A 16,361-nucleotide genomic window follows, 5' to 3' on the forward strand; every position below is an offset into this window, starting at 1 on the left:
ACTCATCTAAAACCAAGAAAAAAAAATCCCAAATAGCTAGAGCCCCAAAAAGGAAAATAAAAATAATAAGGAATGAGATCTTCCCATCTTTCCAAGTAGAATTAAATTATTATCACAATATATTTCAGAAATTAAAGAAGAAAATGGAGAATTCGGATCAGTTAGCTTGAAAATTTTAATTCAATGGGAGGAAATGCAGGAATTGATTCAAAGAAGCGAATATTGAAAAGACAAATCGAGAATTTCCTAACTAACAATGCTGGATAATAATCAAGTAACAAATTTGGGGTTAACAAGTTTCGAATGTTACGGCAACGGTGACGCCTCGGAAAACATCGAGAGAAACGAGACGTCGCTTTGGAGCGTCATCTTCTCCGCCGACTACTTTGTCGTCCCCTCCGGCCGGAGGAATCTCGAGTTCTTTCTCTGTGTACCCTTCCTCGATCATGATGTAGTTTTTGTTTTCGCTCTTCTCCTCGCCTTTGACCAGCTCGTACATCCCCATTTCTTCCCGCCCCAACAAATATGTTTATAAAATTCCGGTTTCTTTCTTTCTTTCTTTCTGTTTTTTTGGGGCGTGTCGGATAGGGAAATGCAGAGCGCGTGGGGCGAAAGATCTCAGAGATGTAGAGATCTGAGAAACCGCAAACTGACACAGAGAATAAGCAAAATGAATATAAAAGAAACAAGCCTCTACTCTACCAGGCTCTGCAAAGGACTCTTGAGTGCCTCTGAAGAATCTGGAGAGGATTTCGTTCCAAGGAAGAAAGAAGAGGACTCCTTTTCTTCCCTGTAACTCTGCCCTTTTCCCTTCTTTCTTCTTCTTCTTCTTTCCTAATCTTATCTTTCTTTTTATATACAGTTAGAGAGAGGGGACGCTTGGCAACCGTAATCCCTTCCGATTCGGGCCAAAACATATGCCAGGAGAGAGAGAGAGAGAGAGAGAGAGAGTCCTCAATCCCAAATTCCCAATATATCCATTTTCTAACTGACAGATCACAGATGGAATTTATGGGTGCAATATTATTATGAGAAACAACGACAAAAAAAAGTGACCCATTTCGCACTACCATATTTTAATAATGGCACTACCCTCTCTGTTTTCTTGCCAAGATGCTAAAAACAGTGCAAAACAAAGTGGGGCTGTTTTGCATGGTAAATTGGTAAGTCGGCAATCTACTATTTCATCAGTAGATACACGTACGGGCGCTCTTGTTAGATGGGCCTTGTTATAGGTGGGCCATGCTACACAATTCTCTCTCATCAGACTATCTTCAATTTCAAGCAGAGATTATTTTAAATGACGAATATAGCACTGTGAATTGACAAGTTTAGAGTGATGGAATTTCCCTAAATTGGTCCTTTTTTTTTTTTAATTATAACAAACTCTAAACAAAGAAACTTTTTATTCGATTCATATTCTAAGGTTTGAAATTAGCTTGGATGGCGACCAAGACGTAGCCACAACAGTCGATGGAGCGTCCTATATCCTAATGTGAGTAGAGGTGTTATATGGTAAGTCCGCTATTTTTTAAAAGCTATTTCATAGGATGATTCAACTTAAATAGGTTCTACTTTGTTAATCATCTAAATAAAATGGCCCTAACCCTCCAATTATGTAGAGAGCGCACTTTAAATAAACTCTATGGATCAATGGTTAGGATCAACCTATGGAAATGATTTGCAGGGAACAACATATTTAAGTTGTGGGTCATGGTTTGAACGGTTTCGATCGTCCTATAAATTGGGCCTATAAAACATTCTAAAAAAATAAACCAGACTTCACAAGTAAACAACATGTAAAATCTCATGTAAGGCTGGCCAAGGACACTCAGAAATGTGACATATCATGACCCAAGCTCAGAAAATGAGATGCTGAAAGCACTCTGAATAAGGAATTAAAATGGATCGTGACGAGGACATGGGTGGATCCAATCCGAGATGGATCCATTGACTCCCTACTCAAATTTGTAGGTTTAGCAAAAACATGAACCTAAATATAGCAGGCCTATATACACCTAAATTGAAACCCTATTATATAACGAGATAAAATAAATTGTTTGAAACAAGCTGTTCTTCTCTTATTACTCAATGATTAACTTAAATTTAATCTCCAACTCAGAAAAGTCTAGAGACAATCCGGAGGGCCGATTCAACTCGGGTAGTTAAATTTAAATTTTAAAAGCTTCTCAGATCGCACTTAAAACAAACAAATCTTTTGAAGATGGAAAAAGTAACTCACGCATACATAAACGACAAAATGAACGAACATCACATCACTAAAATCCGTAGAATCAGGGCAAGATGGAACTTTTACTCGTTAAGGGTAGTACCGAGATTCTATTAAAGATGGAAGGGCATCTTAGTCATTCTGAGTTCTAACAAAAACGGCTCACCGTCTATCACCGCCTCACCGGCACTGGTTAGGTATCGAATCTGGACGTAAAGCCACGTGGAGTGTCTGTTGAATTTCGCATGGATCAAGTTCGGAACTCTTTCGTGACGCCGCGTAACCAATTCTTGCCGACTTATTTCCTGACCGCCACGTGTCAGTCAGAACGTACGTTAGGTTTTTATGATTATTTTTAGCGTGTAAAGACTAGTAATTGCCCATAAAAAAAAGACGAGTAATTGGCCGGAATTCCCACCTTTGGCGATTCGGGAGCCACTACTAGTGCCGATGATAAAAAGAAGATCCGATAACAAAGAGATCTTCGCATCTTTCCTTCTTCTGCACCCTCTTGTTTTGATAGCACGCCCTTCTTTTTCTTAATTAACTGCAAAGTTTTGGGGGAATTAAAATAAATAAAGATTTAGCCTAATAATTTTTTTTTGAAGAATTTCTAACTATTTATAATAGATTGGCAAATTATTAAAATTTGAATTATCAAAAATATTATTAAAATTTGAAAAGTGAATTTGCGTCGAAATAGGAATGCTAGAGGGGCGCATAGTACGAAATCAGGGGGCCTATAAACCAAATTTGTTTTGATTGGTGAAATTTCTTATATTTATTAAGAAATGTAGAACCATCTGAACCCAACAAAATAGAAAAAAAAAAAAAAGAAGGCATATGACAAAAAGGAGTGGGCGCTGAAAGGCTGGCACTTGTGAAAGAAGGTGCCGGAAAATATCTTTAGTTAACCGTCCAGGAATCATGTAAAGTTTTTTTCTAATGGCAATGGAGTTTTTTTTTCAAATGGCAATAGTGATGGAAATGGAATTTTTACCGTTTTGAAGGCTCGGGGAAGAAGAAGATAACAGATGAAAAGAGTAGTGAAAGTGCATTGGGATTAGTGTCTAAAAGGTGGAAGGAAAAGCAAGAAGGGTGTTCTTGTCCTAAAACCACTCTGATCGTACCTGACAACCCTCTTTCATGAATTTAAAAAGTCTACCCTTGATTCACAATTTCAGCAAAACTTTGCGTTTTTTTTAATAATTTTCCCTATAATAATTTAAGTTAAGGGATAAGAAAAGGGAAATGATATCAGCGCCGAGTGTTTCAATAAACATGCGCTCCACTTAATTGTCGTGTAGTATTTAAAAGGTTTAAAGAGCTTTTTGAGAACCGTAATATCCACTACACGACAAACAAGTGGAGCGCTTGTTTATCGAAACACCTCGGCGCAGATATCATTTCCCTAAAAAAATATCCTCCTACTTTTACTTGGATTTAGCTATTCATCCAAATTGCATTCAGTGGCTGCCACGCCACATAAAAAAAAGGGGTTCGCTGATCTTTAAAAAGAAAAACCTTATCAACATCTATCACTAGTAGTACGTGAAAGTTGTTCACAATTTTTTAGTGCTTTAGGAATTAGGACCACTTGGATTCATTAGTCTCACATTTACAGTCTTGGAGATAATGTCCTGAATTTTCCATGTGTCTTATTTAAAACTTTTGAAATATCATAAACAATTTATAATTTGTCACACTTTTTAAGAGTTAAATGCGAAATTAATGAATAATTCGTTGATATTTCATTAATTATAAATCCCTAATAATTTCCTGGCGGATATAAAGCACCTACTAATCTAGAAAACAGAAGCACTTAACCGTTCAACCATATACTTTTTTATTTCTAAATTTCCAATCCAAACTTACTATAATTAATTAAAGGTGACTCACGTAAGAGTGATTTGGAAGCTTTTTTTTTTATTTTTTTATTTTTAAGAGAGAAGTGGCATTAATTGAATGGTGTCATTAATGAGACCACCTCCCCCTCTCACCAAGGATCTGCCAACTGTGATGGTGGCCCACCAGATCAACGGCTCTCATGGCTTGTACATAGACGAATAGTCACAGTCGAACTCCGCAAAATTCTTATTTCTGATACAAATAAATAAATTTTCTTAGGATACTACTGCCAACTCTGGTGGTGTCCTACCATATCAACGGCAATTGTCCTTTGATATTTGATCGAATGACAGCATTAGAAATAGTGGGCCCCGCCCATAAAAATGAGGTGTAACCCACTCTAAGCATGGGTTTTGATGTTGATGATGGGACCCATCCCATCAAAACATGAGGTTTAAGATAGTGGGTCACCCCATCAAAACATAAGGTGTAAATGGTGGGCCCCACCCTATACAAGGGTTTAGTTGGTGATAATGGGCCCTAACCATCAAAACATGAGGTAAAATGGGATCCAGCATTTACTGTGTTGAAATGGCACCACATGATTTGTAAATAAGTAGAGCTCACAAAGATGACACGTGGACAGAACGTAAGTTGGATTTGTGGGTGAAGTACTTTTGTCTTCACCTTTCCTCTTAGATAGCATGTGCAATCCGCGAAAGCGATGTAATTAGGTCCCGATGGAGTTGCTTTTCCCCCATTCCTTCTAAAGTGTTAGCTAAGAAATTTCACCCCGATAAAGCTAATATCTTTTGTATGGGCCTCTCTCTCTCTCTCTCTCTCTCTCTCTCTCTCTCTCTCCACCACCAAATCTTTTTTGTTAAGGGAAGAGGACCACCACCAAACCCAGGTGTTGTTGGCCTCTCTTTCAAAGGTTTTGATTAATGTTAATGGCATCATTGATCCTCCCCCCTAATGCTAATTGCCCTTAACACTATCGCTTTTTTCTTGTCGGATCCGGTATTAATGACATTGCCATTAGAGGTTTGATCAGTTTTGTTCATATTCTCTCAGCAAGATGCAACATGACCTGGGCCAATGGGATTCTCAGGTAAACATTATCCATCCAAAATGGATGGACACGAAAAATTGAGTGTTATCGTTGTTGTTGTTATTATTATTATTATTATTATTATAGCTAAAAATATATAGTAGAGGTCTAAATTAATATCCTAGAGACTAGTGCGACGGTCTTAATATAAACATATTATTAAGTTAACCAGGGAGGAACTCCAGATGCGAGATGCCTTTCTACGATGGTCCCTAATAAATCCCCCTAAAGATTCATGGCCGTTCCAATTAATAGGTTAACGACGGTCCTTTTAAGTTAAAAAGTGTAAAATCTCTTTCAATTAAACAAGGCATTACTAATCAATAATGATTGTTTTGTCCAAGAGGCACTCTACCAATGGTAAAAGGATCCGTTCAGAGCACATTAGATAGGTTTTTAACTAGTAATCCTCTTATATCTTTAGGTTAATTTTCATTTTATTAATATATATATATATATAATATATATATATATATATATATATTAGACCAGGAAAATAATTGAAATTTTTTATTAAATTATCATATAGAAGTTATTAACTTAGGCTTAGGTATCAAGTCTAGACGGGTGATTTTCTATTAAGATAGAGAAGTTTATTAACTTATAGCCAGTATCAACTTAGATAGTTTATACTGTTTGTCCACAAATCTGCCCATTTTTTCCCTCCACAAATGAAAAGGTTAGGATGATCCAATGGAACTGATTTTTGGTACACACCCCATCTATAAAGGGACCTTCCAAATGAATGCTTAGGATCACCACCAAAATGTGGGCCCCTAGTGGTTTGTGAGCTTCGCTCAGATAAGCTTATATGAGCAGAGCTCACAAACCATTTCCTCATATATATATATATATATATATATATATATATATATATATATATGGAAAAGGTTTCTAAGCTCAAGCTTAGCCTGAGCTAGAGCTCATAGACCACTACTCCCATAGTTGGTTGAGTCATCCAACCCATTTAGTAAATTTCCCACTTCGAAACCGAAATTTAAAACCTTGGTTATGGTTATGGTTATGGTTATGGTTAGGGTTATGATTTGTGGAGGCTTAGAATGGATGGCTAGAAATTATGGTCATATAGATCGGATGGTTAGGATTATGGTATGAAGCTGGTTTGTTAGGAACACCCTATCTATGTGAGATAGTGTAAAATGAATAGGTTGGATGAGTCAAACTACTATGGGAGATGGTGTATTCTAAGCTCTAGGATGATTGTATGCGGTTTCGTTTGTTAGTAAACGAAACCGCACCACCTATATATATATATATATATATATATATATATATATATGAGGAAAAGGATTGTACGCTCGACCGTACCTAAAGTTAGGTACGGTAGAGTGCCAAATCACATGGGTCCCCCATTTTTGGTGGGCATCTAAACCATTCATTTGCAAGGCCCCATCATAGATAGGGTGCATACCAAAAATCAGCTCCATAGGATCATCCTAACCCATCCATTTGTGGAGGCTAAAATGGACAGACAGTGTTTGTCCACAAATCTGCCAATTTCGCCCTCCAGTTTTGGAGGGGTTAGGATGATTCAATGGTGCTGATTTTTTGTATGCACCCTATCTATGATGGGGCCTTGCAAATGAATAGTTTAGATGCCCACCAAATATGAGGGACCCATGTGATTTGGCACTCTACCGTACCTAACTTTAGGTACGGTCGAGCATACAATCCTTTTCCTCATATATATATATATATATATATATATATATATATATATATATATATATATATATATATAGAGAGAGAGAGAGAGAGAGAGGAAACTGTTGGTGCGCTTAAGCTCACCAAACTTTTGGTGAGCTTAAGCGCCCCAATCACATGGGGGCCCACTTTGTTAGGTGATCCAAAGCATTCATTTTAAAGTCCCTTACATGGATATGGGGTGTACCAAAAATCAGCTCCTTAGGATCATCCTAACCCCTCCATTTGTGGAGGACAAAAATGGACAGACACAAATCTGCCCATTTTTGTCCTCCACAAATGAAGGGGTTAGGATGATCCTATGGAGCTGATTTTTGGTACACCCCCTATCTATCATAAGGCCTTTAAAATGAATGCTTTGGATCTCCTAACAAAGTGGGCCCCCATGTGATTGGGGAGCTTAAGCGCCATAGGTTTGGTGCGCTTAAGCTCACCAACAGTTTTCTCAGATATATATATATATATATATATATATATATATATATATATATATAGGGGGGAGCGAGGTTTCTGGGCTATAGCTCATATAGCTTATATGAGCAACCCACTATAAGTACACCATCTCCCATGTTGTTTAACCCATCCAACACATTCATTCATTCCATAGAACCTGACATAGATAGGGTGTTCCTAACAAACCATCTCCATACAATCATCCTAACCACTCGATTTGTACAAGCATAAAATGGACCCATTTTCTAGACGTCCATTTTAAACCTCCACAAATCAACGCTCACCATGATCCTATGGAGATGATTTCTTAGGGATACCCTATCTATGTTAGGTCCTATAGAATCAACATGTAACATAACCCAAGATAGTGACTGGTGCGGTTTCGTTTACTCACGGAACCTTTGCTTGCTGGGTACATGGTGTTTTGATGATTTTCTACGGGTCTTTAAAAAATATCTAGGGAATTAATATCCACACTTCCTCGGCATTCCTCGCGTTGTTATACACTTTTATAATGTTCTTTCATGTTGTCAAAATTCCCAAAGATATCAACATTGGATCATAAAGACTGAAGGGAGGAGTTGCATTATTAAAACAAGGCTGTGCATGCATTAGAAAATTGATACTAGCACTCCCTTATTTTGATAATGGAACTCCTCTAATAATTTCTAGTTCTAATAATTTATATGAGCACCAGCACAAAAAACAGTGCAGCCCATATTATTTGGGTGGGGCCCTGATATAGATAGGGTGTGCCCAGAAAGTCTCCCGCATAGGATGATCCTAACCTTCCAATCTTTTGAGATTTCTTTACGGTGCCGTCCATTTTAAACCTACCCAAATCAGGGGGTTAGGATCACCCTATGGTAAAGATTTTTTGGAAACAGCCTATCTAAGTCAGAGCCCAACAAATAAATGGTTTGGATCACCCAAACAATGTGGGCCCCACGTTTTGTATTTTTTGGTGCTGCACGTGCATGCAAGGCCGTCCACCGTATAATTTCTCATTCTTTGATAGGCTATTGATTGTGCTTAGGCAATTATAAGAGCCTTTGATAATGGAAGAGAGAAGAGGCAGGTGATAGCTGAAATTTTAATTATTTATATGAGGAGACACTTATACAGTTATACCGTGAGAAAGGGGCTGCAAAAATTGCTTTGGCCAGCTTTGACATTCTGTTAATGTTTGGACGCGTGAACTAAACACCAAAATCTGAGTTGTCTAATGATAAATTGCAACGGTTCACTCTTCGTTGGAGACGTGCCCCGTGCACGTAACCAGATAACTCTGACCTGCATCATTCCATAATCAAAATTACTTTATATATGTCCGCACATAACTAGATACGCCTGAGCCACATCATTCCATTATCAAAATTAGTTTATGTTCTACCAGTAATCGGATTTCGTTGACCTAATTCTTAATCACATGAATTAAGGGCCTTGATAGCACCCTCTGAAAAGTTCACCTTTTTTCTTTCTTAAGATTTTCCTTTAGTTAATGTAACACACGTATTTGTATTAATAATAACATCTCATCTTTAACCTTAGATAAGTCTTCATCAATGGTCTTGCCTACCCCAGCTAGGGTTCTCCTACTAATCTCCTTGTTTATTCCATTCTTACTCTTCTTAAGCAAAGGATGATAATAAATAAATAGAACAGAGTGCATGAAATCTAGTCAGCCAGATCAATCCCCATTCGTCCAATTATCGATCTCCAAGTCAAAAAGTCATTAACAATAGTAGGTGCAATGCTCACATTTAGGGTAATAATTAAGTGTGGATAATTCTAAATTTACCTACATCAGCTATGCCTAATCAAGCTTTAATTGTGTTTAATTAGGTAATTGATGTGATGGGAAGAACGTCATGAGCTGTGGACTCGTGCTAGAGAATGTCAATGATTGACTTGTTAAGTTTTTAAGTAATAAGACACCGAACAATTTCTTATTAAAAGCAATGGTTCTCACAATGGAATTGATATTTCCACACCCTTGCTATTAGAGGGGTTGGAGGAGTTCCTCCCAACCGTTCTGGAGGCCAGTTTTTTCTCTCACGATTAGGCCATAAGCGTGGAAGCGTTTATTTCTTTCTATTTGACTTTGGAAGTGTAAAGATAACTACAGGGAAGAGTTTCGTGAAATCACACTAGAAACCTAAGTTTCAATGAGTTCTATTGTGTTATTAGTATACGATTTGGAGATTGATGCTAAGAGTCATGATCACTGCATATAGGATGCAGAGATGGTCAAGTACACCACCAAAAAAAAAAAAAAAACGTTTACAATTATGGAGGATTTGATTTGGAGGAAACTAGGAGACTACAATGAAAAGCTAATTAATTAGATAAGTATTAAACAAACGAGTAGTGTCATTATCAAAATATGGTAATGTGGATATTAGTCCAATGAGAAATGATTTCTGGGCTCCAGTGTTTTGATAAACATGTGTTCCACTTGTTTGTCGTGTAGCATTTAAAGGGATGTGATAAGAGGATATTACAGTTGTCAAAAAGCTCTTAAAACCCTTTAAATACTACACAACAAACAAGTGAGCGCATGTTTATCAAAACATTTGAGCGCCGAAATCATTCCCTAGTCCAATATGTGTGTATCGAGAGGGGAGTGGATATATCAGTCCAATATGTATATGCGTGTGCATGTCGAGAAGGAAGGCGTACCAGCTTTTGACATCTTCACACTTGTGGGACCCATGTCGGGTTTCCCATTGCCTGAAACATACACGGATATGGAAGATTATAAGCTACTTGACCAAAGGTATTATTGGTCCCAATTAACTTTTTACCTTGAGTATGCATCTTTAGTTCCTCGAGGTAGAGAACATCTTCACCCGTCTATGAACTAACGTGACTATTGCCTAAGTATTTTCTGTCTTAATTATTTGCGAGCTTGTGATCAGATAGTTAGGAATTTAGGGTTGTCCGATCAATCTGACTCTTAGGACATTGGAGATCCATGGCGGGGATAATCAAGTGGCCATGATCATTCACAAATGGTACCCCATATGCATAATAGCTAGGAATGCCTCGTTACAATGAAAACATAGTCGCAATGAGCCATTCCTATTAAGACTAGTAGATTACTGTTAATTCCTCAATTAGTAACAGGACTATATTTTTAAAAGCTCTTTTGGGGTGTGATAATGCAATGAAACTGTGTACTTTGAAGGGAATTGATTATTATTTTTGTGGCATTAAAGGAAAAATTTTAAAAGGAAGAGCATATCTCAATCAATAATCACCTTGTAGCAAAATGAAAGGGAAGCATCTATGGAGACCCAGATGTGTAAAGATGAGTCCCTGAGCACCATAAGGAATACGCCGAAATCACAATATCCTTCTTTCTTAGCATCGCCAACGTGGCGCTTTTTTAAGTATTGAAGAAAGATATTTTTTTAAGTATCTATTTATCTCATGGTATCTTATCATTAATCTCTTTTAGACCCTTTTCCCTGCCCCTTTGAATGATGCTTTTTTCCTTAAAAGAAGCTCCTTCCACAAGTCTTGCTACTCACTCCGCCTTAAGATCCCCTAACTTCTACTTTCCCTTGAGAAAGATGACCTAATGTGTTTGCTACTATACGTTCATGTTGACACTTGTGTAAATGCTTATGCTTTTGAATTCTAAGTTCTACACTTTCGAGTTCTTGTACGCTGGAGATTGATCGACCACTCGAATTTAGCTTTAGGGAAAGTCTACTTTTCAAGAGAGCATAGATGCTAATTGAACTCTCCCAATTCTCCATGCATGAGTGGGTTAGATTTCATTTGACTAATTAATTTGTTGGTTATCCTGAAGATTGCTTTTGGGTCAATGATGTTGATCATTGGAATCATCATAGGAATCTAATAGACAAGAAAAGGGCCAGGATCATTTGCAGAGGGGGCCCAAGTCGACTAGGGATGATTCATGTTGGATTTGGCTGAAATTTTGCGGCCTTTGTCATTTATAATTTAAAATAATTTAATTTTAGTGGATTTTAATAAAGTTTGGGAGCGACTTGGAGCTGATTTTAGGTGAGGTCTTTTAATAAAAAAACACTTTTAGGTCTATTAGTTCTAATAAAAATTATGTGTTTGTTTGATGTTTGCTCTTTTTCTCTTATTCCTAGAAGTGCCAGTGATTTGGCTGATCGCTTAGCCAAATTCAGAGCTTCTAGCGAATCATTTTATAAAAGGCAATCCTTACACCCTGAAGTGCACATGTAATCTATTGTTATTTAATAAAATTGTTTTCTTCAACAAAAAAATCCTAATACAGAGTTAGTTCTTGCTTTTCTAACTGTATTTATGATTCTCTATGTCTAAGAAAAGATTTGTCTCGGCCGATAACAATGATTTCCTAAGAGGTTATAAGATTGTCTATAATCTTATATATTAGCTGTTTAAAGGGAGTTTCTTAATTTTTATGGATATCGCATATTGAACTATTGAACTTTGTGAGTTGATTCTCAGTGCATTGGGATAGATTCTCCATGTCTGCATGTTGATTTTTCCCCTCTTGCTCTAGCATGTTGTTCTGATGTGATTGTTTCTCTCTTTTGATTCTTGCTTTCTCTAATGCTCTCCCATGTTCTCGTTTCTTGCTTTTTTCTTCCTTTCTCTCTCACTTTCCCATGTTGCTCTTTTGATGTGATTGCATGTTTCTTGCTTTCTTGCTTATGTAGAAATGTACCAGATTTAGGATTGGCACCTTCAAAGGTTGAGCGTTGGATGTGGACGGTAACAACCTATCTATAAATAGCGAAATCAAGCAAAAATTTTGGGGAGAAAACCTAGATTTATGAACAGTCGGGGCTCTAATAACTAATAATGTTGGTGGACGAAATTTTATATAAAGTATTTAAGAGTATTAATTACGAGATAACTCTTGTTCATTCCCCTCCCCTCTCCCCCACCTAACTCTTTGTTATGGTGCAATAGGTTTTATACTTATTTGTCGGAAAGGAGAAACCGGGCAACCTCCTACTGACATTGTTAGATGGGAGTCTAGTGCTGCTGCCATGCTTTCACTTGTTATTGGTGCCGTTGTCGCTGCCACTGCTATGTTAGAGTCCATTGCTGCTACGACCGCTACAACAAATTTCTACTAAAGAGATTGAATAATGTTTCCTACAAACCTATGAACAGCCTTATTCTTCACCTGCTTGTAATTTGAACAATGTTTCTCTCTTTTATCTTTTAACACTAGATTTTTTTTATTCAAGTATTAGAAATAAGAGAGTATCAGGTTACTTCTTGATAAACAATAAGATATAAGAGGTTATACATTTATGGAGCATTAATTATTAGGTCCCCACCTATAGTTCACTTCCAAATCAAAGCAACTTCAATAGGAGCGGTCAGAGTTTCCGTTGTAAAAATGAAAGTTTAAGACCGGCATTGTCCATCACATTTTAAACATCCTACTATAAGTGACGGGAAACACTCTTAGAACAATAAGCAACTCACACACATAACAAGCGTGCTACCACTTCGAAAGCAGTCCGAAAGCACCCTGATGTGTATCGTTTAAAACCCAAGTAACCATTTTTTTAATGGGAAGCTGCGGTTAGGCGGCCCCCTACCTGTATATTAAAAAAAGAAATATGACACAATGTAAGGGCGATTCTCGGCAGAGATTGGCCCTGCATTCAGTCTGATCAACCCACAAAACCCAGCATTGTTTAAGAGGATAGGCACAGAACAGTGGTTCAAAGGCTTCTTCCCAAAGGAACTCAAAGGCAAATCATATCTTAACTACATGAGGATAGAAAATGGGGAAGCCATTACCAAGGTCCCAATTGGTTATGTACACCATCTATCTTAATTAAGCGTGGAATGTTCAACTAGGATAGGATCAAGATCGAGCTAAGTAACCATTTATCTTAATTAAGCATGGAATGCTCAACCAAAATGGGATCAAGAGCGTGTGGGTCCCCTCAGGATATTCTACAATGTCAATGGTCTTGATTTCACTTACATGTCACCCTCTGCCCTCCTATAAGACAATTGAAATTGCCTTTTGTCAATTGATCTTAAAATTGGCTTTCTGCGTAGTCCTTCTCATAATTCATTAGTGCAACTTCTATACAGTAAGTAAGCAGGTGCTTAGTTTTCAAGGCAAGGCAAGGCACCACATGCTTTCGGCCTTCTTTCTCTGTATTTCAGACGTTCTCGTCTCTTTCTCCCAATTATTCCTTCCCTCGTCCTCACTCCAGCCTCCAAAGTCAAAACGAGCTTCAGGGTAGATTTTAATGGGCTCAACTCAAGCCATGGGCCTTGTTGGGCCTGGATGGGCTCTACTATAAAGGCTTCAAATTCCTTAGAAGCATCCAACTCTCATGTTATATGTTACATTGCTCAATTAGAATCCATGCTAGTTTGTGTAGGGGTGTAATGCACCCATATGGTCTCAGTGGTGCATAGGATCTAAACGTTAATAGACAAGAAAGATTTGGGCATGCACAACAATTGGATCATCTGAAGGTCTTCTATCGGATTCATATTGTCGGGGCCTAAACTATTCTAGGTCGGGAACGTGGCCGCAAAATCCGTTGGAGTTTATGAGATCTGAATGGAGAGCGCTGATGTATAAAACATCATTCATATGTTATATAAATTCACATTTAAAAACCTGGTGAAAACACGAGAAATTATCTGGTGAGTGGGTGTGCATGCAAGCTATGAAGCATGGGTACGGGTACGACACGACACAGGTACGTGGGTACGTGATTTTTCAAAAAACTGGGCGCGTGTACGTTCGGGTATGCCGAATATAATAATATATTTTAATATTTATTATATATTTATAAAAATTAAAAAAATAGTTGGACAGCAATCAAATAACAATAACATCACCAAAATGAAAAATTCTAATATTAATCTTCATTTCATAAGTGATTAAGTTCCATATTTCATAACTTGAGGCATCAATACATCATTCATTAGAAAAAAAGTCTGTCGCCAGTGTGTTGATCAGTGCCTGACAAAATGAATAATTTTTAGAGACCAAATTATGAGATTTTTTTTACCGGACTTTTGGGATTTAATAATGTTTGGACATGATAAATTGTATGAATTTTTAGAATTTGAAAAATACCCTACCGTTTGGAAGTTACAAAAGTTATAATTTTGACTCGACCATTTTTCTTCGAATTTTCTACTAGAACAGAAGAGTTGACTTTTTTTTCTTTTAGATTTGGGTCTTGAAACTATTTTTAATAAATCCAGATGGGGGGGGGGGTATTCTGTTATTTACATGTAAATCTTAAGTTACTTAAATGGTTTACATGTAAATACTAAGTACATGAGAAGAGAGAGAAGCAGCATGAAGGATTTACACCAACTGAGAGAAGCAGGATGTGTCGGGTACGCATGGGTGCGCACCCGACACGCACCCAACAACCACAATTGGGCTTTTTTTATTCCTATATATAAGTACGTACCCAGGGTGTACCCAAACGTACCCGTACCCAATACGTGTCGGGTACAGGTACAGGAGCCCTGGGAGAGTACCAGTGCTTCCTAGCATGCAAGTGTAAAGGCCAACCACCCTTGATATTTGATCCAAGGATCAAGAGGATAAAAGTCAATAATCCTCTTCATCCTTTGATCAAATATCAAGGGCGGCTGCCCTTGACAATGCATGCACGCCCCACTGACCATATAAAAGGATATTTTGTCTTTGGGATGCGAACTTATTTTGAAATGTCAGATGGGACCCACAAAATTTTAACGTTACTGAAAATGTTAATGAAAATGCTTGTATCACCTTTTTGTGAGAATCAAAAGATAATTTTACCCTCTACTCAAATAAAGCATAGAACTCTTCTCGTCTACTTTCTTTTTTAATCGTTTTTCATCTTTGGAACACAACAAAAGATGAAGAAAAGAAAGAAAAGAGAGGAGGCAGAGGAAAAAGAAAAAAAGAGGAAGAAGAGGAAAAAGAAAAAAACGAGGAAGAAGAAATGAAAGTCGCGGAAAAAATGAAAAAGAAGAGGAAGAAGAAAGAAAAGGGAATGGTTGCCGGATAAAATGAAAGTCGACTTAAAAAATTGGAGGCGCATAAAAAAGAAGGGAAAAAAAGGAAGTTGGTGTTATCAAGGTCAGAATCGGATTTATAAAGATATAATTGGCATTATCTGTATAAAACTCGGGGAGGTAATTTAATTACATTTGTTTATTTAGAGAGAGAGAGAGGCTTTCACCATCCCAAACAAGAAAAGAAAGGAGAGAGAGAGAGAGGCTTTCACCATCCCAAACAAGAAAAGAAAGGAAGGGAGGAAAAGAGATGGAAATAGAAAGGGAGAAGTTGCAGCCTTGTCTTCTCCCGCCCGCCGAGGCCGTGTTTGCTTTTCCATAAAAATCAACAAGAGTGATCAAACCTTCCCCCACTGATATCCCCTTCTTCTCGATCCATAAGAGTGATCAATTTCAAAATGAATTATGACATTCCCATGCCTGAAACTTGTCTTTTTTAAAGTGTAGAAAGCATATCCTTGCATAAGATGCACCTACTAGCAAGGAGACTTTGGTCACATATAATAATCTTTTTTGTCATAATTGTCCAAGCAGAGTTATCAAAATCTGATCCCAATTTAAAACCTATGAATCAAGCAAAATCCAAACAAAAATTTGTATTTGTAATTCAATTCAATTTAGAAAATTATAAATTACAAAATTCGCTTGAAATAGATGGAAAAAACTTGTATTAATTTTAATGTTTAAATGAGGCCACATATGTGTCACGTGTAGGCCAACCCAAAGAAAGAGGGACCACACGTGAGGGGGCAAAAGAGGGGGCTAAAGAGAGGCCATGTGTAGGCCAACCCAAAGAAAGAGGGGCCACACGTGAGGGGGAGTGTTAAAAAGTATAAAAGATTAAATAACGCCTTCTCTGACAGCTTAAGCTTTTGGAGTAACTGGTTGTTATAACAAGTATTTAAAGAGCTCTCAAAGGTTATTACCGTTCCCAAAAAAAACTCTGACAAG

General features: G+C 37.4%; 1 protein-coding gene across 7 annotated transcripts in view; it reads right to left on the reverse strand.

The window, feature by feature from the left end:
- Positions 1–16,361, reverse strand: part of LOC143860906 (uncharacterized) — a 77,432-nt gene that overhangs the window by 13,029 nt on the left and 48,042 nt on the right. The window contains exon 1 of one of the 7 annotated variants that reach the window (XM_077371764.1): positions 311–972. The exons of the other annotated variants lie outside the window; for them this stretch is intronic. Within the exon in view, the coding sequence (XP_077227879.1) occupies positions 311–505 (195 nt within the window). The 5' untranslated portion in view covers positions 506–972. Of the gene's footprint in view, positions 1–310; positions 973–16,361 lie in introns of those variants that run through there. 7 annotated transcript variants of the gene reach the window in all.

The sequence above is a fragment of the Tasmannia lanceolata genome, unplaced genomic scaffold (genome assembly GCF_043159265.1).
Source record: "Tasmannia lanceolata isolate RefF3 unplaced genomic scaffold, GAP_Taslan_0.1 ptg000037l, whole genome shotgun sequence".
In the NCBI taxonomy this organism is placed as follows: domain Eukaryota; kingdom Viridiplantae; phylum Streptophyta; class Magnoliopsida; order Canellales; family Winteraceae; genus Tasmannia; species Tasmannia lanceolata.